General features: G+C 42.5%; 10 protein-coding genes across 10 annotated transcripts in view; 6 read left to right on the top strand and 4 right to left on the bottom strand.

Moving 5' to 3' along the window:
* The first annotated feature begins 13 nt into the window (after positions 1–13).
* Positions 14–376, top strand: LOC131289649 (SRA stem-loop-interacting RNA-binding protein, mitochondrial-like). The gene has a single exon (XM_058318946.1). It carries the CDS (start codon positions 14–16, stop codon positions 296–298), a length of 285 nt encoding a protein of 94 aa, XP_058174929.1. The 3' UTR covers positions 299–376.
* LOC131289647 (probable ATP-dependent RNA helicase DDX55 homolog) lies at positions 345–2,379 on the bottom strand. The gene is made up of 2 exons (XM_058318944.1): positions 2,217–2,379; positions 345–2,125 (listed from the first exon to the last, which is right to left on the bottom strand). The coding sequence occupies exons 1-2, from the start codon at positions 2,319–2,321 to the stop codon at positions 392–394; spliced, it is 1,839 nt and encodes a 612-aa protein (XP_058174927.1). The 5' UTR covers positions 2,322–2,379; the 3' UTR covers positions 345–391.
* Positions 2,380–2,609: 230 nt separating this feature from the next.
* Positions 2,610–4,732, top strand: LOC131286572 (cleavage and polyadenylation specificity factor 73). Its single transcript, XM_058315541.1, has one exon. It carries the CDS (start codon positions 2,622–2,624, stop codon positions 4,692–4,694), a length of 2,073 nt encoding a protein of 690 aa, XP_058171524.1. The 5' UTR covers positions 2,610–2,621; the 3' UTR covers positions 4,695–4,732.
* Positions 4,733–5,167: 435 nt separating this feature from the next.
* Positions 5,168–9,295, bottom strand: LOC131289819 (uncharacterized). Its single transcript, XM_058319152.1, has 3 exons — positions 8,795–9,295; positions 6,598–8,731; positions 5,168–6,555 (listed from the first exon to the last, which is right to left on the bottom strand). Exons 1-3 carry the CDS (start codon positions 9,079–9,081, stop codon positions 5,677–5,679), a joined length of 3,300 nt encoding a protein of 1,099 aa, XP_058175135.1. The 5' UTR covers positions 9,082–9,295; the 3' UTR covers positions 5,168–5,676.
* Positions 9,296–9,965: 670 nt separating this feature from the next.
* On the top strand, positions 9,966–10,698 carry LOC131289460 (uncharacterized). Its single transcript, XM_058318727.1, has 2 exons — positions 9,966–10,294; positions 10,360–10,698. The coding sequence occupies exons 1-2, from the start codon at positions 10,122–10,124 to the stop codon at positions 10,688–10,690; spliced, it is 504 nt and encodes a 167-aa protein (XP_058174710.1). The 5' UTR covers positions 9,966–10,121; the 3' UTR covers positions 10,691–10,698.
* A 9-nt stretch (positions 10,699–10,707) lies between these two features.
* On the bottom strand, positions 10,708–11,756 carry LOC131289459 (uncharacterized). The gene is made up of 2 exons (XM_058318726.1): positions 11,587–11,756; positions 10,708–11,524 (listed from the first exon to the last, which is right to left on the bottom strand). Exons 1-2 carry the CDS (start codon positions 11,746–11,748, stop codon positions 10,715–10,717), a joined length of 972 nt encoding a protein of 323 aa, XP_058174709.1. The 5' UTR covers positions 11,749–11,756; the 3' UTR covers positions 10,708–10,714.
* Positions 11,757–11,969: 213 nt separating this feature from the next.
* On the top strand, positions 11,970–15,518 carry LOC131289458 (gamma-tubulin complex component 5). Its single transcript, XM_058318725.1, has 4 exons — positions 11,970–12,050; positions 12,113–13,903; positions 13,965–15,189; positions 15,256–15,518. Exons 1-4 carry the CDS (start codon positions 11,970–11,972, stop codon positions 15,297–15,299), a joined length of 3,141 nt encoding a protein of 1,046 aa, XP_058174708.1. The 3' UTR covers positions 15,300–15,518.
* Positions 15,200–15,949, bottom strand: LOC131289461 (DNA-directed RNA polymerase II subunit Rpb4). The gene is made up of 3 exons (XM_058318728.1): positions 15,808–15,949; positions 15,561–15,741; positions 15,200–15,488 (listed from the first exon to the last, which is right to left on the bottom strand). The coding sequence occupies exons 1-3, from the start codon at positions 15,869–15,871 to the stop codon at positions 15,314–15,316; spliced, it is 420 nt and encodes a 139-aa protein (XP_058174711.1). The 5' UTR covers positions 15,872–15,949; the 3' UTR covers positions 15,200–15,313.
* Positions 15,950–16,231: 282 nt separating this feature from the next.
* LOC131289462 (dynein light chain Tctex-type) lies at positions 16,232–20,175 on the top strand. The gene is made up of 3 exons (XM_058318729.1): positions 16,232–16,380; positions 17,409–17,574; positions 19,678–20,175. The coding sequence occupies exons 1-3, from the start codon at positions 16,360–16,362 to the stop codon at positions 19,824–19,826; spliced, it is 336 nt and encodes a 111-aa protein (XP_058174712.1). The 5' UTR covers positions 16,232–16,359; the 3' UTR covers positions 19,827–20,175.
* A 2,854-nt stretch (positions 20,176–23,029) lies between these two features.
* The window catches only part of LOC131289717 (uncharacterized), a 60,893-nt gene continuing 59,150 nt past the window's right edge, over positions 23,030–24,772 (top strand). Inside the window, exon 1 of the mRNA XM_058319019.1 lies at positions 23,030–23,198. Coding sequence (XP_058175002.1) covers positions 23,165–23,198 — 34 coding nt within the window. The 5' untranslated portion in view covers positions 23,030–23,164. The remainder of the gene's footprint in view (positions 23,199–24,772) is intronic.

Here is a 24,772-nt window from a genome sequence, read left to right as displayed (position 1 = left end):
CAAATCTTGAACAATGTCGTCCCCTTCGGCTGCTGCGGCCACAAACATCGCACGTGGAGTGCAAAAGTTGTTTGTCGGAAATCTTCCTTGGACCATTAGTACCAAGGAGCTGAAGTCGTACTTCTCCAAGTATGGACACGTCCATTCAACCAACGTAATCTACGACAAAACCACTGGCATCAGTCGTGGCTATGGGTTCATTGTGTTTAGCACGCGAGAAGGGTTTACAAACGCCACAAATAATCGACTGCACGTACTGGAAGGACGAGTTCTTGATATTCAACGTGCCTCTTCATAGCTATAGAGTAGGAAGTTGAGTGAAGAAATAATGTAATAGGTTGATGATACAGTTAAATATACATTTTATTTAGCATACAAACAACCGTTTATCTTAATTTCCATCCGATTCGTTCGACGATCCAAAGTCGTTCAATCCCATTTGCTGATCGAATTCCTCTTCGCTAATTTTTTTCTGTTTTAACTTTTTCAACGAGCGAATGTCGTTGGCCAATTCGTCCAGTTCTTCTTGGGAAAACTTATTCTTCTTTTTGATCGGCACCGTCCCACCGGCTTCAATTGCTGCCTTGCGTTTTAGTTTCTGTTCTCGTCGGTTTTTGCGGGCTTCCTTCTTTTCTTCTCGGGCTTTCTTGGCCAATTCCCAGGGGATAGATTTCTTTTTAAAAAGCTTTTTCTTGCCTTTCCATTCACCCGTCTCGTTGTACGTTTTCAGTTTACTTTCCAAGGACGACTGTTTCTGCTTATCCTTGTACGTTAGTTTCCAGATGTCCACCGGGGCTTCAGGACCACAGAAAGTCTCACTGAACTGTGGTTTCATTTCAGGCATCTTAGGTAGTTGTAGCAACCCGTAGCTTGTTGCCACCTTGCCCAAATCGAGATCTTTCACTCGTAGAATCAGATTACACTCGTGCTTACTGTATGCCTGGACGTGCGATACGAAAGCCCTGTTTGCTTTATCAAACACGGAGCGATCGTCCATCTGCAATTGGTGAAGTTTCTTCAGCTCATTTTTTAACCCCTGGTCGGTAACCTGTAGTTTCATTTCTTTAAGCAATACTTTTTGATTTCGCGTCAAGAAATCCACGTAGGCGTCCTCTGTCGGGAGTAGCATAATGAGAGCATTTCCTTCTGATCCTTGACGAGCTGTGCGGCCTACTCTGTGCACGAAAGCGGCAGCATTTGACGGTGGATCCCATTGCAACACCCAGTCCACTTCTGGAATATCGACACCCCGGGCCAGCACATCCGTGCAGAGAAGTAGAGCACTGTCCGCATCACGGAATGCCTTCAATATACGAAACCTTTGAGATTTCATCTTGCCATGCAGTGCTAGTACGGTCATCGGTTTGACCAGTTCAGCCATTGCTATTGACCAATATTCAACGCAAGCACATGTCGGAAAGAAAATCATTGCCTTTTTAATCTGTTGCGAACGAATAAATTCTAGCATAGCGGTTAACTTTGTTTCGGGTTCCACGATGACATAAAAGTTCTGCAGTAGCTTCGGCGTGCTAGTTGTGGCCTTCTCACGTACGCTTACTAACACCGGATTGCGTAATCCCGCACGCATTAAATCCTTCACCTCTTTCGTTTGTGTGGCTGAAAAAAGTCCTGTTCGACGCTGTCGGGGAAGATACGCTAAGATGGTATTGATGGTAGCCTCGAAGCCTAGGTCAAGTAAACGATCTGCCTCGTCAAGCACCAGCAGCTCCAAACTCTTCACTTTTGCTGCCAGATTGAGATCTCCCTTGCGCTCAAAAAGATCCTGCAAACGCCCGGGCGTACCCACTATTATGTTAGCACCGTTCTTAATGATGGCCATGGCGTCGTCTTCAACGGAATTACCACCGATTAGTATTTTTTGCCGGAAACAGCTCAACTCTTCGTGGCTCAGAAACTCGGCCAGTACTTCATGAATCTGTGTCGTCAACTCCCGTGTAGGAGAAATGATGATGGCACCAATTTCATGCTTTTTCCAAGCTTCATTCTTCTTTCGTTTCAGCAGAAGTTCAAGCAGCGGAACAAGAAAAGCTAATGTTTTCCCTGATCCTGTTACCGCTTCAGCGGCCACATCTTTATAGGATAATAGTAACGGGATAGTTGCAGCCTGGAAAAGATGTACAACAAAACACAAATCAGGCATCAGGCAGTCCCAATTCGGTGAACATTTCAAATGGTTGGTGTACGCTTTGGCTTACCTGAACCGGCGTCATTTTATGAAACCCAAGACCATCGATTACTTCCAACACCGGTGCACTAAGCGGTGTGGATAAACTTTTCCATGTTGCAGCCGGTCTTGCCATTTTTGAACATGTAGTAAGGTAGAAAACACTAGCTTTAATCGCTCACTAAATTTTTATAATAAAACTCAAAACATATCAAACACGTGTAGTTTGTTTACGCATTGGTAGCCATTTGACACTGGCTAGAAGCGTCAAAATTACCCGTTTGACAAGCCGGAACGCCAAAATCAACAGATGCACAACAAAAGTGTTTTCCTGCACATCTGCGGTAGCGTGATTGTTGTTTTAAAGTTTTTAGAATATTCTGTGGTTAGCTTCTTGTTTTGCAGAGCATAAGTTTCATTCTGAAAAAGCACCAAAATGGCGCAAAAACGATCATCCAACGGTGTGCGGCTTCTGAAGGAAGAAAGCGATCTGATGATAATCCGACCGCTGGGGGCCGGACAAGAAGTGGGCCGGTCATGCATTATGTTGGAGTTTAAAGGAAAAAAGATCATGCTCGACTGTGGAATCCATCCGGGACTTTCCGGAATGGATGCGCTTCCGTTCGTCGATCTCATCGATGCCGACCAGATTGATCTGCTGTTCATTTCGCACTTCCATCTTGATCACTGCGGAGCGTTGCCATGGTTTCTGCAGAAAACCTCCTTCAAAGGACGCTGTTTCATGACGCACGCTACAAAGGCCATCTACCGGTGGATGTTGTCTGATTACATCAAAGTCAGCAACATTTCCACGGATCAAATGCTGTACACTGAAGCGGACTTGGAGGCTAGTATGGAGAAGATTGAAACGATAAACTTTCACGAGGAACGCGACATCCTTGGGGTGCGGTTCTGGGCGTACAATGCGGGTCACGTGCTGGGAGCCGCTATGTTTATGATCGAAATCGCCGGCATTCGGGTGCTATACACAGGAGATTTTTCGCGCCAAGAGGACCGTCATTTGATGGCTGCCGAAATACCAGCCATGCGTCCCGACGTACTGATAACTGAGTCAACTTACGGAACACACATTCACGAGAAGCGGGAGGATCGAGAGAGTCGTTTCACGTCCCTAGTGCAGAAGATCGTAACACAGGGAGGAAGGTGCCTGATTCCCGTGTTTGCCCTTGGCCGAGCTCAAGAGTTGCTGTTGATTTTGGACGAATACTGGAGCCAAAATCCGGAGTTGCAGGAGATACCCATCTACTACGCATCATCGTTGGCAAAGAAATGCATGGCCGTCTATCAGACCTACATTAACGCGATGAACGATAAAATCCGTCGACAGATTGCCATCAACAACCCGTTTGTTTTTCGATACATCTCAAACCTGAAAGGAATTGATCATTTCGATGACGTTGGTCCGTGTGTCGTCATGGCATCGCCGGGAATGATGCAGAGTGGGCTTTCCCGCGAGCTGTTTGAAACGTGGTGTACCGATCCTAAAAACGGTGTCATTATAGCCGGCTACTGTGTGGAAGGAACGCTGGCTAAAACGATTCTCTTTGAACCAGAGGAAATAACGAGCATGAATGGTCAAAAGCTGCCTCTGAATATGTCGGTAGACTATATTTCCTTCTCCGCTCACACCGATTACCAGCAAACGAGCGAATTCATCCGCCTGTTGCAACCGACACACGTGGTATTGGTACATGGCGAACAGAATGAAATGAGTCGCTTAAAGTCCGCGTTGATGCGCGAGTACGAGGCCAATCCAAAGATTCAGATAACGTTCCACAATCCACGTAACACCCAACCAGTGGAACTGTATTTCAGAGGCGAAAAGACCGCTAAAGTAATGGGAACACTGGCAATCGGTGAGCCGGCGGATTGTCAGCGGCTGAGTGGTGTGCTAGTAAAGCGAGAATTTAAGTATCATCTACTGGCTCCAACAGATCTTTCTAAGTACACCGACATGAGCATGTCGATAGTGACGCAACGACAGAGCATCCATTTTCCCGGATCTACGGTTGTGCTGAAATTACTTCTTGAACGTGCCGGAGGCCCAGGATCAGTGGTAGAATGCCCGCTTGCCGAAGGAAGCACTGCATCGGCTCGATTGCGAGTTTGCGATTGTATCGATCTGACTGCCGACGGGAAGATCGTCACTCTGGAATGGCAAGCGACGCCGGTGAACGACATGTATGCAGATATGGTAATGGCTTGTCTGCTGCAGTGCGAGATTGCTGGCAGCAACGTTGTCGGGGCGCGTATGTCCAAGGTGGATGAGAAACACTATCAGAATTGTCTGATTGAAACGCTGCAGGAGTTGTTTGGAGAGCAATCGATGGAAAAGTTTATCGACTCGAATAGACTCACGGTTACCGTACGTGGAAAGCGCATCGTGATTGATCTGGAGACAAATCAAGTCGAGTGCGAACAAGATGAACAGCTGTACCAGACGGTTTTCATGACCGTGCGCAAATTACGTCAAAGTTTAATGTTGTAGGTGCATAATTTCAACATAATTACAGAGCAAATAAATGAATTATCATACCGAATTGCATTGACTTATTGTAAATTTTATGGAGTTTTGAACCAGTGACCAGTCAGTAGTTCGACATCGCCATTAGGTGGAGTAATATATGTATATTTATTTATTCCAGAACTTTTCATCTAATTGACGGACGCATATGATCGATTTGGTTTTTATACACACACATGCTATAGATCAGCTAGTGAGCAATACCCTTGCAGAAAAAGGAAAAGATGAAATGCACATTATAAATTGTCCTCTGTTTGTTGGCCGAAAGCCAATTTTAATGATTCGCATCAGATTGGCGAATTTGTCTCTGCTGCACTTATACAATAGAATAGTTATTTGAGAAAACAAATATATAGAGAATGCTACCGAGATAAGCTGTTTTTTTGTTCCTTCAATATCAGGAACTTCAAGTTCGCATGATCGCTAAATACTCACTCTAAGCAATAGAATATGTTTTTATTCTTAAACATAAAACTAGCAGGAATTGTACAACCTAATACAAAGTGTATGTTTATGCACTTTATACTCTAAGTGCTCAAGATCACTCAACAATATGAAGCCATCCAGTCTCTTGGTTCAGTAAACATGATACTTTCTTTTGAAGAACTACGCATTACTTTTACTTCGTACAGAATTTTTCGTTCAATACTTTAACGGAGCTATAAATTATTATTGTAACAGGTCTAATAGCTTACATTCTACGAGCCTGCCAGCTTGTCGTAATGATATCATTTATGGGAAAGAAATATAATTGAAACGAATATAAAACATACGATAAAACAAATATTGATTATACAATCAAATAAATAAACACATTGGCTGCCTAGCATGATAACAGAAGTTTTTAAAGTCGCTACTTGGTAAAGCGATGCGATCCCCGAAAGATCGTTTACTTTGAGCTGCTTGATTATTCTCACTTTCGTTTCTTGTACGCCTCAGCGTACAATCAGGAAAACGGGTTGCTGCGTCGTTTCAACGAACCAAACTTTTTTTCCGCCTCTTGAAGCATTTTTTCGTTGCGAATCACCTCGAATGGGGCCATTTTCAACAACTTGCCGCTCCCGCCTGTTCCCGTGGTCAAACGGGTTCCATCTGCAGAACCCGCTTCATCGGCCAGCTCGTCCGAAGGAAAGTCCTCGAAACTCATATTACTGAAACCCATAGTTTTGGAGCTTGATTTGGAGCATCCTTTCGATTGCTTCGAAAATGACTCCTCCTTTTTACCTTTGCCGTTACTTGTTACCTCCGACACCACTTTACGATATCCACTAACGTTGGCTTTAACTTTTTGTCCAAGCGTGCTGGAAACAGTCTCGTCTCTGCCATGATTGGGGCCACCGCCACTGCTGGTGCTCTTTTCGTGCAGATGATTGTACTTTACTTTCTGCTTTTTGGTAAGGAAGCCTTTTGAAGAAACCTTTGCCATCGTGTCACTGCTGTTATCATCATATTCATCCGATTTAAGCTTACGCACATCGTCATCTTCTTCTTTCGGACAGAAATTTACATAATTGTTGTCGGGCGTAATGCATGCCATGCTATGCGACGGAATTTGACTAAAGTTGATATAATTTCGTCGCGCGGATAGTTCTTGTTGCCCTGCTAATACATGCGGACTGTAGTGCTGTTGGCTCCCGGCAAAGACTTGTTGGCTACTGTTGGTTCCCAATGCCAGAGATGAAGACGGAGAGGACGCTGCGGGTGTTGGTAGTACAGGTATGGTACTAGAAATTGCAGGGCAAGTGTTATGAGGAATAATGTGCGTTAAAGTAACGGCGTCAACGTCGTATGGTAAACGATTGGAAATTAAAGAATCATGAGTAGTCTGTACTGAGAAGGAGGTTTTATGTGGTTGGCTAGTTGAGACATTACTCAACGGTGTATGTCGCTGTTGAATTGGAGGTAATGTTATTGTTACGATTGGATCTGTTACTGCAGCTGGTGAGGATGCAGGTGCCATTGATGGTGTGGCAAGGAATGGTTCAGAGCCAAAACTGTACTGACAAACACTAGGAGATTTTTCACGTAAGGGCGGTGTTTCGAGGGATCCTCGAAGAGGCATAATGCGCTCTTCGGGCAGCTCGAAAATGTCGGTACACTGCGACGACAGTGGAGCCAGTTCTGGAGCTTGTTTTTTAATCGGAGTTGATGTCATAAAGTCGCTCGAATGTTTGCCACTAACGCCGCTACTAGTAGGATGGTGTTCTGGAATGGAATGTACTCCGGGCATAAATTTAACGACATTGTTTCGCTTATTTACGAACGGCTTACGAAAAGGTGCCATAGCAAAAGGGTCCAATTCGGCATCACCTTCGGAGTCATCTTCAAGGCATAAGTGAGGTTTGTTTTTTACAGCTTCATCCTCGGGAGTGAATGGATCCATCAGTACCTCCTCGCCGCTGGTATTATTTTCCACCGCGGATTCGTAATCAAGTTCATCGTCCAGCAGAAGCGGTTTTTCTCCCTGAATCATGTCTTCTTCGGCCGAGTCGTCTTCGTCGATCACGCTGTGCTTCGAATCGAGACGCTCCCGTTTTTTCACGCGTACGCGCGTCACTATTCGGCTGGTGTTGTCCTCGTTGGTCGTCACACTTTCACATTCAGCGTGGTAGGCACTTGAACCGCACGTTTTTATGCTTTCGCTGATGCAATCATCCACGCTTCCTTCACCACCAAATGACGCTCGGTTGAAAGAAGCTCGTTTTCTAACTGAACTATTTGGCGGTGCCTTTGGGTCGATTTCCTCGCTCTCGGGAAAATCATCGTTGGCTCGAAGATCCGAGGCCGAACCGATTGAATCATCATCCGAAGCATTTCCGCCTTCGGGTGTATTTATGTTATCTTGTGGATCACCGTTTCTTTTTCCTTTACGACGTCCCTTAGTGACTTTCGTAGTACCGATGCCCGACGGTACAGATTCTTTGCCACCATGCGCCACTACTTTATTTCGCAGCTTCTTTACAATGTGCACATGTTTTATTTGGCTCTTGTCGACTTTGTGGTAAACAGCTTGCAGCTTCTCGGGGATATTACTTTCAACAAAGTGTTTGAAACTGTGCTTTTTAGGACCACCCATGCCACCACCAACACTACCGGGTATTGCGATATTGTCCGGTCCACTTCCAAAGCCAACGGTGGTTCCCATTGTCTCGGGATAAAACTCTGAGTCACTATCATCTGAGGTTATACCGTTTGAGTTCAGTTTCTCGTACTTATTGCGATCATCTAATGGCAACTTGATGAAACTCGGTGAAGCTTTTTCGCCACTGTTGATGAGATCATCTAGCATTAGGTTCTTTTGTCCACCACCGATTAAGCCGGATTTTTCCAATACCAACATTTCCGTACGCGTGCAACTGCCTGGCCTTTTATCAATGTCATTTCCACCATTTTCGGTTGGAGTGTTATCAATTAGACTTTCCTTGCCTGCTTGCCCACTTCCAACGGCGTGTCGCCAGCGATCGCTTAGCTTCGAGGCGAGCTTGGATGAGCTGCTTTTTTGCTTGAATCGCTTCGGGAGGGTGAAGGGAGCGGAACCAAACGGGTCCTCTTCGAGCTTTGGCAGCTCTCTGCCATTCTGTACTCCACCGCTTGAAGCAATCATGCCCGTAGAGAGAGCCTGTGTTAGCGACTTTCTTTGTGGGCCACCCCAATAGGAAATAGATCGATCGGATTTCATTTCCTCCGGGGAAGTTACGATCGAGGTTTGGCTGCCTTCTAGACGCAACTTATCGAATTCTGCTCCGAACAGCTGGTCCTCGGTCAGTGTCGAAATTGGGCTGAAAGGTGACGGATCCCCGAAGGGATTCCAAGTGAACGAACCCGACAAAGGGGATACGAGCGATTTTTCACTGTTGGAGTTGCTTAATATTTGTTGTTGCGCATGGGCCAGAGCTGTTGGTCGGGGGCGAACGGATACAGTCGTTGAGGTTGACATGGATTCCTGCTCGAAGGGGGACAAGAGTGTGGCCGGTGACACCGCATTAGACGTTGTTATGATTCTAAAAGAAAATAACATATCATTAACGACAATGTTTACCACGATGGACACTCGCTTTTTTTACTTGAAGGATGCTAAGTCTCCTTCCATGGAAATCGGACTGAATCGAGGCATTGACGTTCCCAGAAATTTATCATTGAAGTTGGCCACGAACTTATCCGACTCCATGGTTGCAGCGGGAATAGGTGAGATAACGTTTTTTGGGGATGGATTCAACGGTATCGTGCCCAGCGTGAGTCCCATTGAAGGCGTGGTTGATGTTGGCTGGGCCGGTTTTGGTCGTAACCTTGGCACAACACTCGTACCACTACTCGGTGTTGTGATTATAATGTGTCTTGAATCGTTTGCCATGTTTGCAAGATAACTTGAATTCTAGCCGAGCCCAATTGTCTTGATACTTGCGTTATGCAGATCAGTGTCGGGCGTGATAACACCGCTGGAACCAGACTACGAATGCTCCTCCAAAGCAACGCACATTATCACGCCTCTGCAATGCCCCATGATTTCTAATTATCCGTGTCCGATTCCTTGTCTATCTGCCAAGAAAAGTAGGCAACGTGTTGCATGCGCGAAACAGCTTTCCAACCGAGTAAGCTCTAGATACAAGAAGAAACAAGGGAGGTAATTATAACAGGACTTTTGTTTACATTGCCCGATAAAACCAAGAAGATACCATTTGGCTAACGGAAGACTGTGTAGGTGGTATGTAAATATAGGTCGTGAGTAAACATAAGCAGTTGCTGCAACTACTTGCTGTATTTAGAGATTAATCTTGGTTTCTGAACAAGAATCTATTACGTTAGGATGTGGCTGTGGTAAATAACAGCTGGTCATCTATTGACGAAGTTTTTCTTTCTCGAAACTACGTCACCAACATTAGGAAGATGATTACTTGTGGAGATTGAATAAAACCGTGTATGGGACTGGTTGTAAGTAGGATTATTTAGCTTACCAGCAGCTACTGTCGGGAGGATGAAAAAGCTTTACCTAGGGATTTTATCAACGGCGAATAACACACGAATCACTTTCACACAAATGGGTAACGTATCGACGCAATTCAAGCGACTTGTGATTGCTTATTGAACAGCTTTGTTTCTTCTACTTCTACTAAGCACTGTTGATTCATCTTTGGCAAATAATCAGTGAATCGTCCGGATGAAGATTTTGCGAATCCGAAGCAAGATCGATGTTGTGATGAATTTCCTACAATGGCAGTTGCCTACGGCAGACTGACAAGACGAAGGAAATCGCGAAAGAAAAGGGCAAAGTGACAGCTGTACTGTCACAGCAATTGAATGCGGCAAGATGAGGAAGGAGGAAAATGGACGACATGAAAAGTAAACATTCGCGGTTTGTGCCACAAAGTGAAGGCGATAAACACAAACACGCAGATGAAAGATTTTGCCAGACAAACGATGTGCGATTACTACAAGCCATTGCTGGTTGAAGAAATAGCTCTGTTGAATAACCCAGCGTTAGTACACAGTGGAAGATGTTCTGTGATAGGAAAAGTGGCCGACAATGAAGACAAACTGCTCTCTTTGGCAATCCCTCTTTTTCCGAGGTAATCATGCTGTTAAACCATCTCGCACCTACTATAATTCAATTAAAGTGCATTTACATTTTTAGGAATCTAAAGTTACCTGACAACATATGCTCTGTCAATCTTGATTTTGGAAATTATCATGGAGAAATCCTTCGCGGAAAGCCCGTAAATGTTAACGGGACCATCGAATTGGCAGAGGAAACGAATCACATCAAATCTCTAGAGAACGAGCTTGAATTGAAGAATGTTTTTAATCGTGGACAAAAACTATCGGTTATATTTATTTTAGTCGAGAGTATATACGAAGTGGCACAGGCTACAGAAATGATAATTTGTAATTTAAAAATGCGGAGGCTTAAACAAATCCCTCTCAAAAGAAAAAAAAAGACTATTCCTCCACCGGTAAAGAGTTAACTCATCTGCACATTGATCCCTAAATTAACATAGGCCCGTTTTTAGATCAGGTGGGTCAGTAAATAGCATAGAGGTGTAAAAAACTGGACAGCTCATCAGTAGGATGTTGTAATCGACAGGTTTACAGTTTTTAAGTTCTTCAACAAGAATCATTACATGAGGATCGTGCGGACTTATGATTTCATTCATTATTATAGCATAGGGTCTAAGGTGCACTGGAAATAAATTGTAATATTCTTTACTAGGCAACTCGGCCTTTACAAACGCTATACAAGCGGTTATCAAATGCTGCACTTGATTTAACTTGTGTCCAGCTAAATATGAAAGAATGGTGTAAAATGTTGGGGCAACTGTGAGACAACGAGAGAGATATGTAAATTCTTTCCTCTGCAGCAGCATATTACGGTCTAATTCTTTACATTCGATCAAGGCATTCATAAGAAATTCTAAAAATTGTGGATACACGTCAGTCAACTCACTGATCAGGCTGGGATAAAAGTATTGAATAGATAATTTCCAGCATCGTGTAAAAAAGTTCACAAACATCGTGTCGCTTTCAAACAGCCGGACAAATGGCTTTAGCAGCCGCACTTTTTCCAATAATGATTCTTCACACACAAACTCGGAAGCTAATTCGGCCAGACCTGCGTTGAGTAAGATTGAAATTTTGCGGGATATTGCATCGCAAACACAGTTGTTAGGTGGTTCGTCCCGGATGGTATTCAGGATCGCCATGTCCATGTCCTCTTTCTCAAACGTTCTTGTTTGCGGGTTACTTGAGATGGAACTATCAGTAACATTGTTGCTGGAACGTAGGTTGTCTATGATCGCGACCTAGAAAGGACAATTCAATATCTTATCATGCTTAAACGATTACTAAGGCGCCAGAAACTCACCATTAATGAAAGTATTTCTGAATCCTGCTCATCCCAGGCGCGATCAACAATATCGTTCATGTATTCATTTAATCGATCCTGGTAACCCGTTTCAAGTAACTTGTTGATGGAGAGGGTTTTCGTGATTTTGCAGCTGCAAGCGAAATTAAATTTAAAATCCATTTAGTTGAAATAGGTTCGTTTATCTCCGAGCAACGACTGCACAAAGCCGGCTGTATTGGATTCACAAAAAACACCTTTGAATGACATCTCTTGTCAATCGGCAACAAACAATCACAAACTTTTACTAGCAAAACATTGTCAACATTAGTTCTAGTGTTTAGTCAATAATACCATTTCGTTAGCAGACTTATCCGGCTTTTTTATTGAAGAAAAACTCCAAAATGTCTTTAGTTTTAACCGAGCTTGAAGCGTTGGTGCAGCAATACGTTCCGCAATTGATCAAATTGTTGACTGAATTCGATGTAAGTCTCCCTGCAGAAAGTGTTGCGGATAAAATATACATGGTTATTTTGTTTGATTTCAGGAAACCGAAGAAAACTACAGTCTGTGCCATAAGTTTACACTGGGTATAATACGAAACCATCGGTTCCTATCTGTTAACAGCCACGAAACTCGCCGGAACATAGAATCCGTAATAGAAAACATGGAACTCAGTAATTTCGCTGCTGAGGCACGCCAGTTGCGGAAGTCCTACGAGGATTTTATCACTGATCCGCTGTGTTTGAACCACTATGTTCACGAAATTCACTGGTCGGTGCTGTTGTTTCTTCTCGGTGTGGCTTACAATCCGCTTGGTGCACTAAAAGCTCGTTTGCGAAATGGGGAAGTACTACAACTTGTCACACCGGAACCGACATTAGTGCCATGGTATGATAAGGAACGAGATGATCTGATTGCAGAGCTGTTTGAGGAAAACTTTGCTGTTGGCTTCAATGATGGGGATCAAGGATCGGAGTTGAGTGATTGGAGTGACCTAGAGGATGATGAACGTGGTGAATATGTGAATATCGAACAGAAAGATTCAGTCGTGGAAACGATGGAAGTTGGCAGTCAACTAATCGGTGACGGAAAACAGGAAGTGGTTGTCCATAGTAAAGTAGCACCTCCGAGACAGGAAGAAACCTATCGAACGTTCAGTTCGGCTAATGCCTACGAATGGCTAGAAGAGAATCTTCAAAACCGTTGGTGGGGCGATTCTTATTATCAGACCGTGGTTAATAGTGAACATAAAGTAGCATCGTTTTGTAATTTCTGGACTGAATGCATCGTAAAAGCATCGCATGGATTCCTCAAATCTGAACCTATCTCAACAGTTTCCGAGTATTGCGTGTTGCGCGAGATTCTTTGGATGTTTACCAACCCAGTTGATTGCAAATTTTTCCGCATCGATGACGATCAGATATGGATCAATTCAAATGTGTCGCTCCCAAGCACGACGGAACACGGGATACATACATTTCTATTGAATTTTACCGAATGCATGACAATCGCATACAGGTTGAGGAATTTTTGCAGCAATATTCTCGAGCAGACGGCTAAAACCCTGCCAGCACCACACTCATTTGAATGTTACGCTGCAGGAGTGAAGAGTTTTCTAAACCACATGGACACGGTTATGATAGCAAAAGAAAGAGAACTTATCCGGCAGGAACCGGGGAAAACGCACACGATCATAACGTTCTTCAATGAGCTGGAGCCTGAACTATTCGTGCTGAAGAAGCTATACGACATCCACAAATTTTCTGTGCTCGATTGGACGAAATTTCCTGCCCACATTGCCGTTGCCCACTTGCTGTCCGGATTGTTTCGTAGCGTAAAATTGAGCGCCAACTTGGAGAAAGGGAATCTTGCCTTCGCTTTGCTTTTAGCAACACTGAAGTGCTACATGAACATGATTGACACGTGGTGGACGGAAGGGCGACTAGACGACTGGCGCGAAGAGTTTCTAGTTGAAAAAGCATGTTCGGAAAATTTACCAGTTGGCTTACTTACCGGCTACCAAGCAAGATTGTTTTCAAAGTGTAAAATTAGATCATTTTACGTGAGCTCAGCAATTTCGGATGTAATTGAAAATGATCCAATAATCAAACTACTGCTGCACCATTCTCTCGAGGCCGGCTACACTTTAAACATCCTGAATGGCTTGGATAGAATCAGCGATATGAGAAAGGAACAAAATATGGAAGAAAATCTAGTGTATCAAAGCTTTCTGGAAGCAATCTTGGAGGAACTGGAAACATTCCGCACAGAAGTAGACACAGTAACCGAAGAAACTTTCAATATCGACCGGCAATACTCGTTGGATGCGGAACAGGTATGCAAATATGAGTGCTTCGTGATTATTTGACAATATCTAACAATTTGCATGATTCCAGGAAAACGAGAACATCGCGATGTGTAACCTAAAGAAACAAATTCGGGAAATATGTGATGATGATCTTCTACTATTGGCCTTCAACAGTACATTGATTTTGGCTAGTAGTGAAAATGTTGGCGATGAAACTGAAGCGGTCGCCAGCAGCATTGCATCTAACACGACGGGGCGTAAAGTTACGAATGCTTTTTCCCTATACACAATTCTCAATTCAATTTCGACGCTGCAGCTACCACTCGAGAATGTCCTCTTTAATGCGATAAAAAATTTGATGGAAACCAAGCGTCAAGCGGCGAATCATTATGTAACGTACATCTACAAGGAAGAATTCCACGTGATGGACCATCTCAAAAACATACGAAAAGTTTTACTACTAGAGGCAAGTGATCTCATGGATTACTTTTACAGCAGTTTGTTCCGACGCATCGAGGCGGGAGAAAGCTGGGCTAATCCCTATCTTCTCACCATACAGTTGAATGATATTCTTGCATCGAGGTTCACCGATATGAACACACTTTTCACCGTGGAGGTAGATCGCTCAGCCATTTACCAGTTGGATACAACTTCTGTGCTGTTGGCTATAGATGAAATTCGTATCCTCTACAATCCAGGGCATGATTTGAGCAACATGGTTAACGAGGAGACGATGGCGAGCTACAACAGTGTGTTTCGATTTCTCCTGAAAGTAAAATGGGCCCTCGGAACCTTGGAAACGTTACGTTTTCCCGATTCACAAAAGAAAAGACCACCATACACGACCTTCGGAATGCTCGATTTAATACTGAAGCGGTTGGCAATGCTTAAGTTTTGGATGATATTTTCTGTGCAGTGCATACATTCGCACCTAATGACTCATGTGCTCCAATCGTTCGGTGAACAGTTGGATGAAAAGCTAAACCAGGCCGATAACTTGAGTGAAATGATAGCCGTGCATCAGTCGTACATTTCTACAATTTTCGAACACTGCTTCCAGCAGGATGATAGCAAACAGCTGATGGAAGGAATAATTCGGCTGCTGAATCTGGTGTACATTATGCGCGACGAATGGCTGAACACGGTGCTGTATTCGGAAATGGACGCCCGAGGAGATATCGAAGATAACGGAACAATTACAGATTTCATCACAAATTCCCAGGTCGATGAACTTGAAAGGACATACTGTACATGCCATCAGCAACTTGCGAAACTGCTAAGCCGGGAGGCTTACGGAAAACATAAACTACACTGTAAGGGCAATGAATCATTTGACGACGTGTATTCGTATAATGATTTAATTTTCGTTTTCATTACAGTAACTGGTCTGGCGGATGCGTTTAGTTATAATGTCCCATACTGAGGCAGTGCTGCGGTCTAATACTGTAAACTGCGTTTGGTACCGATGTCGTCCAATATTTGCTGAAGCTCATCATCCTCAAAGCGTCCTTCCAATGAAGGAATGAGCGCCTTTGCCTCTTCGGGCGATGCTGGACACAGATTTCCCAATGCTGCTAATTCAAACTTGTGTAGCTTTTTCTGCATTAGTAAGCTGTTTGTGAAAATAAACAAACAAAAGAAAGCTGCATTGACCTGTTTCGTTCTGGAAGTTTGTACAACCTACCTTCGCACACTGGCAATGGTTTCTTTATTTCGGAACTTTCGGAATTCGTTGGTATACGTGTACGTTTTGTGGAAAACTTCCGAAAACTCTTGTTCCTCTTCCGACGATTCATTTTGATTTTTCCGATGTTCCAAGAGCATGTGCACTTCGCTAATCAGCAGCGTTTCGGCGTTTTCAAATTCTGTAAACAAACAATTGGATTATCGATCGCTTGGTTATCTCGTTCTTGTCTTTTTGATGAAACTACCTTTAGGAAACTGCAAATCGGCCGCATCTTCCTCCACCATATCAACGGGATTGAATCCGGCCATTTTACTACAAATTTTATTCTCCGGCTGTTTTGTGCGCGAATAAAAAGCAAGCGAAATAAACACTTCTGGAAGGACCAAATCAAGCCAACTATGACTGACAGTGACTTTACAAAACGTCAAATGGAAGAGTGAAGAAAGCCCTGTATTTCTTCAATATCTCTATGTAAATTATGATCTGGAAAGTTAATCTTGGAAACAATTTATCTTAGCTGATTTTAGTATTTAAAAAAAACCTTCGTTATGCGTACATAAATTGACGAGGACTACAGATATGGCACATATTATTTTACCAAATCAAGTGTGCGTGATGTAAGCCTGTATGAATCACAGCTGTCAGTGCACGAGAAGCCGCAGTCTCGATACATCTGCCGTGCATTGCACACGGAGCTTATGGTTATCGTAAAATTTAGTTGTTGAGGCAAAGAATCCAGCAAAGCGGTATTATATTGATATTCCTGAGCGAACCCCAATTACCAATATATAAAACAATGGAGGAAGGCAAAGAAGAGGTGAGTATAATATACAGTTGTATTATGCTGGTTCTGAAAGGCGTCTGCGAATAATGATACTAAATTGACGTTGTGATATTTCGTCACGTCGATATCACCTAAGTTTGGCCATGGAATTTTTTGGAATGCGTCATAATAAACAACTTGAACGATTTTTTGCTAGAGCTATGGACCTAGCAGAAAACTTGGACCAATGAACGATATCGAGTGTATCGATATCCTGAAAAAGTTAAGCCAATGAGTACTAGATGTGCGGGAAACAAAAAACTATCCCCTATTAGCTTGAATTCCATTGTTTCGGGAATAAGTTGGCGCCAATGGCAATCTAGCAGATAAATTTAAATCTTACTATGCATCATCCTTTCGTTAGGGAACTTATCGTAAGGATTTTCAATGTTGTAGTTAACATCTAAATTATTACAATAATGATAAGTGAGGATTCAATTAGGACGTGGCTAGTCCTTTCACGGAAGGTATGTCAGTCGCTGTTAGGGGTGCGAATATCGCTTCTATTCATCTACAATCGATGGTAGTTTATCATGCAACGCTTAGCGGCGAAAGTGATAACTTACTCGCTAGTCATGAGTTGATGCCGACAAAACAAAAGCGAGTAGAACGTGAATAAAAGTGTTAACAAATATGCGAACTTCCTTATACTACCTACCGGTGACCTCATTGCAAACACGCAGAGGAATTCAATGTATTGCTGTTTGTAGCGAGAATTGATCAAACTTTGGCGCGAAGTAATTGTGTTTGATGCTAGTTGTTTTGGTTGTTATTTTTTTTTAGACTTCCCCAAGAATGTACAATGAATCCCGGAAATGTGGGGATAAAAAAAAACAAACTAAGCAGTAGTTAGTGGGGTGTGCAAGCGGGGATTGGAATGTTGCAATGCACAACACATATGTGTGTTGTTCCTTTTGATCCGACTGTTGGGGCAGTCGTTTGCTGCCTGCGAACAAAATCGTGCGAAATAATCTTACTTCCAAAATACTGATATTTTATTTATTATGTTGATTCTTCACCAGCATCAATTTGTTGTAGACGACGTGAGCAAAATCATCAAAGAAGCAATCGAAACTACAATCGGAGGGAATGCATATCAACATGATAAAGTTAATAACTGGACTGGATCGGTTGTTGAGAACTGCCTCAGCGTGTTGACGAAGTTACAAAAGCCTTACAAGTACATAGGTAAGCTTGTTTAAATTACCATAGGTTTACAGTGAAGGGAAAAGGCATTATGTTCGACATGGATTCTTTGATTTATTGCTGATGAATATTAGCTATTATTTGAACAAAAACGTTGGAAAGAAGGGACACTTAGCCGTATATGCCAGCACCGAATCCAATATTGCCTCCGAGCCTTCCATTTAGACCGGTATTAATACCAGCACCAGCACCAGCATTGATTCCGAATCCTCCAACTGGTCTGACACCGGCACTGAGACCGCCATTGAAACCGGCACTGAGACCGCCATTGAAACCGCCATTGATACCAGCAGCGGGTCTGATACCAGAACCTGCAGCTTGGAGTCCGTTACCCACTCCGTTCACTACGTTGGCAGCACCGTTGACGACACCACTCGCCAAGTTGGCGACACCTCCGAGAACATTTCCAAGTAGACCTGCACCTGCCCGGGCGACACCTCCCACGGCATTAACAGCAGCTCCAGCGGTGTTGAGGGCTGCTCCAACAACTGGACGAACGATTCCACCACCGATACCGGTTAGTGGACGGCCACCGATGCCAGCACCGAGCCCAATGCCGATACCAGATCCGGGACGGGCACCAATTCCACCGCCGATACCAAAACCGATTCCACCGAGTCCACCGAGTCCAATACCGGCTCCAAATCCAATTCCGATACGTCCTCCGTGACGTTCTCCAGAGTGACAACGTCCAATGGGAAGGGGAGCCGCGGTGGTGGTTGTGGGAGCGACGGTTGTCGTGGTTGTAGCAGCGGCGACAGTTGTGGTCGTCGTCGAGAGGGTGTTTAGGATCTGGGTAATGAGCGTCAGCAAGTCAGGATTGCTGGAGCTTACCGTGATGGTTTGGCCATTGACGATAATCGTAATGGTGACAGTGGATGCGGCCGTGGTTGTAGTTGCGGCAGCGGTGGTCGTAGTTGCGGCAGCGGTGGTCGTCGTTGCAGCAGTCGTTGCGGCGGTGGTGGCAGCAGCAGTCGTTGTAGTTGCGACGGTTGTTGTAGTTGCTGCCGTGGTAGCGGCGGTAGTTGTCGTAGGTGCCACGGTCGTAGTCGTGGCCGCAACAGTTGTTGTCGTTGGCGCAACAGTCGTCGTGGTGGTTGCAGACAACGCAGCAACGATTGCAGCGATCGTAGCCTGATCGGAAGAAGCGACGGTTACAACTTAAGGAAAGAATAGAAAACCGTTATTAAACGTTTGAATAATTCAGCCTTGAGATGATAACATACCGCTTCCGTTAATGTTGAAGACGACAGTGTTGCCAGCTCCGGAAGCAGCTGTTGTGGTGGCCGCAGGTGCTACAGTGGTTGTTACTGCTGCTGCTGTGGTCGCGGGTGCTACAGTAGTTGTTACTGGTGCTGCTGTGGTCGCGGGTGCTACAGTGGTTGTTACTACTGGTGCTGCCGTGGTAGTAGCCACCGAGACCCCAATGATTGAAGAAGAACCGAGGACAGTCACACCGATGCCTCCTATTCCAACGCCAATTTGGGCAAGGGTTGGGCCTGTCAGCAAGCTGACCGCAAGTAGGATGGTAGTAAAAATGTGCTGCTTCATTTCGTCCGTGTTCCGTTGAAATGAGATGCTGGTAACCAAGATTCTGATCAATGTAGTTTTCCTTTCGTTTATATATGAATTGTCCACACGGTTGAGATAAAAAGCTATCAATAGATGGTTATGTTTTCTCACAAGTGACGAAAGCATCTCAAAGTGGATTAAAAACGTTGCAATTGTTCTTATCAAGAAAGTGCGTCAAACAGATACTATGTGCAGTTTTTCGGAATAATCATGTTGATTGTTTGTATTTGTTTTTACTGTATCGGCATAGACAGCTTCCACAATGAATCTTTTATGAGGAGAGGTTTCAGCTCATTTTCTATTTCGATATAATATGATCATATTTTGCCAAATAACTAATATGAAGATATGACGCTACTAAAAAGATTCAATTGTAAAAATTTTGTGATAGTAGAGTGTTAGTAATACTTCAGTTTATTCTATAAGCAATACGTAATTATGGTTAGTAGTTATCATTATGATCGATGATTATATTTTATGACTAAAATCTTCACTCTTTTATTGGTTTTACAGTGACCTGTATGATAATGCAGAAAAACGGAGCCGGTCTACATACGGCGAGTTCGTGCTATTGGAACAATGAAACAGACGGATCCTGCACTGTGCGCTGGGAAAACAAAACCATGTACTGCATCGTGTCGGTGTTTGGATTATCAATTTAATTTTTTGTACTCTTTATGATGAAAGGGCAACACCCTTTTGTTATTTATCAAGTGAAGGAAATATAATTGTAACAAAAATGTAATTCACTTTAAAGGTCGATGGTTTTTCAAGGCCATCATGGTTGAATACGGCATCATCTAATCTAGATGATTCATTTTAACTAATAATTGAATTGAATTATTAATTTTGTTTCTTTCCTAAAAGATTTTTTGTTCTTGTGGCACATTTGTTCATTAAGGAAAATATATTAAAATCAAAGGAAGTAATGTGTACTGTTAGTTTTGACGTGTTTATTCAATGGATTAATAATAATTTATTTTTTGCCAAGTAACAGTTTAGAAAGCGGTAGTTGATCCAGCCAACTGTATAGTTATGGAAAATAGGACCAGTGGAAAAAGACATAACAGGGTTAATCCCCTCCCTCCATTCGCGGCCACTCCATTTGTTTATGCTGTACGTATGAGTCTGGTCAAACTGGTCCATAATATTGGTCATGTTAATAATTATTAACGCCCATCAAGCAAGGATCGCGTAATAATGGAATTAATGTGATTCTGAACTTTAAAGTTTTCTTTTTTCAATTCATTTAACCATCTTAAGTGAGATCTTTTTAAAAATTTAGTTTTTCTTGTTTGAATTTCAAACATTCGCGAAGAAATGGATCAAGCGAGGATAATATGCTCCGAGATTTAAGATTTGTTACTGCCTTAAGCAGATTTAGTTTCACCTTAATGGTTTTCAAAGCTTTATAAAAAAAAAACAAGCACAGTGTTATCAATGTCAGATATTTTTGGCGATCTCTTATAAACTCGATGGGTTTACAAGGAAGCGAAAAGACAGATGTTTTCAAGAAGGATAACCAATGATGCAGTTGATTTTTGCCTCCAGTACTCGCCGGTGCTTTTTTCTTAGAAGCGGTGTACAATAAAAACAATGAAAGGTTTATTTCACAATGATGTGGAATGTAACCGGATTGCGATTGAATTGCTTTAAATATTCACGCTAGGATTATCAAAACGAACTTTAGAATATAATAAATAAATTATTTGATCTGCATAAAAATTTAACCGTTAACAACTAGCAATAAAACACTAAAAACTTATGTAAGAATTTTATTTAGTACTGTTTCACAGGTTTGAGCCGGAAAGAATGGATGCTGAATTTACAGGAATTTTCTAATAACTAATTTACATATGTAGAATGTTTTGCTTAACGTTTCACTTGTATAAAGTACTAATAAACAGGTTGGGGCTCAACGCGGGAATTGCATTTAAAAAAAGCATTTTAATATGATTATTTCCTTAGGTTTATTCAGCAGAGGCACCGCGGAACCTTCAACAAAGAACGAAAATGCTGTGAATTTAAAATAGAGAGTTTCGTCTTTCGCATATATGTTACACCATTTGCTTGCATAAACAAGCTAACCAATTTTGAAATTTATTTAAAAGTAAAATATTTCTTTCTAGGTACATCAGGCAGAGGCAAAATCTTTTATCATTTTGATTTTTTTTGTAATTTTGCAAAAATGTTATACACGTGTAAACATACGGTAAACAGCTGTTTTGTTTTGTTAAAAAAAAGAGGAAAAGTTAAGAACAAGAGAGCGGGAGAAAGTAAGGATGAGAAACATAAACATAAAACAGCATATGCTGGATAACTTTTCGAATCGTTTTAATTTTTGCAAGTGCGGCAAGCTTATTAAATTGTTCTAAGCAATAATATTTGTTGAGATTTTTGGAAAAGGATAAGTTAGTACAGAATTTTTTTTAAACATTAAAACATTTAAAACGCAGAAACATTTAAATTTATCAAAGGGAGCACGCTAAAGAGATCATGGTTGCAGAGAGAGAGAGAGAGAGAGAGAGAGAGAGAGAGACAGAGGAAGATTTTCTCTGAGAATTACTCGCGTTTCCTGCGGTCCTCTGAATCACAGCTTCGTCGTTCAACAAACACAGTTCAGAAATCATTCGGCTTGCAGCTGCAGCAGGAGCAACAGCAACGGAGTGAAGGTCTGCGACTTCTTCTAACGGCAAGTTTTTGATGAAGGGATTCGTTTTGTGTTTTGCCGCGTGTTTTGCCAATCATTGCATGTTGCCACTTGCTTATGCAATCGCAGCATTATCAGTGTAACTTTGAGACAAAAGGTCTAGAAAACCGATTAGTTTAAACGGCTGTTTTCGCGAATGCCCGATGCTGGTAGAATTGTTACGATAAGAAAAAGAAAGATATCAACATCATCGAACGCCGACTTCATTTTGCAGTTAATTGCCGCCATCTCGCGATCCTGTGCAAAGTGGAGTAAATTGAATGAATAATTAAAGAGTTTCGCGATCGCGCTGACCTGAACCACATTCTCCGTGAGATAATTAGTCCGCCTCTTTTCATCTCGACATTTTTTTACGCCGGATTAGTTGTTATTTGGATCAGAAATCGTGATCACGTTTTTGCGGACAATTACTTCGAGTGTTCGCGCTGAGATACAAGCGGTAGTAGGCGAAGTGTTGTTGTGGTGTTTAGAGTGTTGAATCTTAGTAACAGTGGCTTTGTAACCTTTGATCATCGTAAGCCAACTTAAACAAGTAGTGTTGGTTCAACGAAAATACGGGAAACATCGGGAAATCTTTTAGTTGGTATCAGTTATTATCTTCTACTTTATTGTGAATGTGAATTCTGTTACAGGGGGGAATATAGCGACGAAGAATATCATCCAGTTTTCAGTGTGATACATCATATCCCTTAAAGTTTCGACGTTTCTTCGTACCGTCGGCAACGCGTCAAGACCGACTTAGCCAATCTTGTTGAACGAGTCCAAAAACGAAAAGAAAATTCCAAGCGTAGGTGAGTGCGAGCCAGTGTGTCTAACTTTTCCCACGTCGTTTGTTGAGCCGATTAAATATTCAAATTTTACGCGAAGGCTTCGCATATAGACAAGTGTTGGAAGCTAAATCCCAAGTGTAAAGTGTAACAGAAGTTGCCTGCAAACGGAAGTCGTCATTCGTGGGTGTAAAGTGAAGGCTGTTTATGATTTCAATTGGTGCGCATCGGTGTTCTGTTGCGGAAAGTGATTTTTATTCTGTTTAAATTTATCAGTTTTTTTCTTAAGTTGAAGTGATAGGAAAGGTCGGGCCACTGGTGAAGGTTGTGAAACACGAATAGAAGTGGATCAAATAATCATAGAACATAAGAAGTGGTCAAAGTATTCAAGCATTGCGTCCAGGAAGTGACAATTTCTGTGCGTGTGAATGTTAGAGGAGACAACTAAGACGGAGGATATCCCTGCTTGATAAATCATCATTATACTCGTAAGCGTTTCGGGCTCACAAACAAGAGGCTCAACATGAACTACATCAACGTACTATCAATATTAACCGGTAAGTCGAAGCTATGGGGACAGGAAGTTTGGTTCGATTGATTAATTATGGATGACAGCACGCAAATTGAGCCGTTTGGTGGTTCTCTCGTCTCCAAGTTACATCTTTTATTGGTTCAATTTCTATCGTCATACCCCCCGGGGACGAGAAAGGAAACGGATATGGGTTGATGATGTAGGCACTTTTGTTTATCGAGCGTTTGACAGGCCTTGTCTTCGATCTTGTTAAATTATTCGTGACCAAATAAATGCTTAACTTCAAATGTACAAACTGAACGACATGTTTCTTGGAAGATGGATACTTGGATGTACAAAAAGACGCAATTGATATATAACATCCTTTTGGGAACAGGAATAATACAGTAGATCTAGTGCTCATAGTCATAATATACTTTAATTTCATTTTGCTTATTTAAATAGACGCTGAGTTTATTTTGATTGAATGCAAAATGCATATTTTTAGGCAACAGGCTAACGATAAAAGATAAAAAATGTTCCCTATTTATTGTAAATCATCTAAACAACAGCTGCATTCCCTTATTTTTTCAGTTACAAATTATTTACAGTTCACACATTTGGTTTTTATGGTATTTGTTCTAGTAAACACTAAACCTTATTTTGTTTTTGTAACAAATGCCGTTCGGGATAAGCTGCCAGAGGTCGTGCCAACGATGCCTAAAGGAAGAAGGTGTCGTGTGTCAATACGATCTATGAATTTTGACTATACCGCAATCTCTAAACGCACCGTAGTTAACGTTTCTCTTTCGTTCTTTGCGTCATTACCGATGTTTGAAGGAATTTTTGCGATAAGCAGATTCGTTCCTTTTCGGCACCCTTGTCTTTTCCGGCATTGATTTCATAGCACCGTTTGCTCGGGCAAACAGGAAATGGCAAAAACGAGTTCTCCAAGGCGCCCTCGGAGTGGAGTTGTTGTTTTTCTTGGTGAGTCTGGCGGCATCGTTCTTGAACAAGTGCGTTCGAACCACGGCAAATGCTATCTTGTTGCTTATCTTCTTGGCGCTTGTAAGCAGCGTGCCCACTTTCAATGAAGATCAACCTCTCGAAGAAGCTTGAAATAGCACAGCTAAAGAACTTTTGTGTTGATGCTCTGGTCCTTTCCGACAGGTTGCGTTGAATGTCGTTGGTGTTGGGATGGGTATATTCGCATGAGTCATGTTTTTTTTACTTCTCTGCCTTTGGGTCACCGTGCCTTCAGTATTGAAGACGAACATCATTGACGAACACAGCATTGGACGAAGAAAATAAGGGCAAAGGAAGGAGTTTCCCTTTGAACGAAATGCGTTGGCCATGCTGATTAAGGCCCCCCTACATTATTGATGGATCGAACTGCGAGAGGGATGAGATTGATTAACATGCGCCGATTATCGTCTCAATCATCATATTAGTACGATTGATGGCGTGTCATTATTTTCTCGCCTCCATCCGCGTTCAAATTATACAAGCGCTCGATGTCATAATCAGGATGCAGCCGATAGCGGCCGAAGATGCAGCGAATCGAAGCCAAATTATGCTAACTGCCTGTTTCGTGGGATTCAGTTGTTCAGTTCCGTGGGC

This window comes from Anopheles ziemanni, chromosome 3, assembly GCF_943734765.1.
Source record: "Anopheles ziemanni chromosome 3, idAnoZiCoDA_A2_x.2, whole genome shotgun sequence".
In the NCBI taxonomy this organism is placed as follows: Eukaryota; Metazoa; Arthropoda; class Insecta; order Diptera; family Culicidae; genus Anopheles; species Anopheles ziemanni.
The sequence above is the reverse complement of the archived record's forward strand: the minus strand, read 5'-3'. Positions and strand labels throughout refer to the sequence as shown.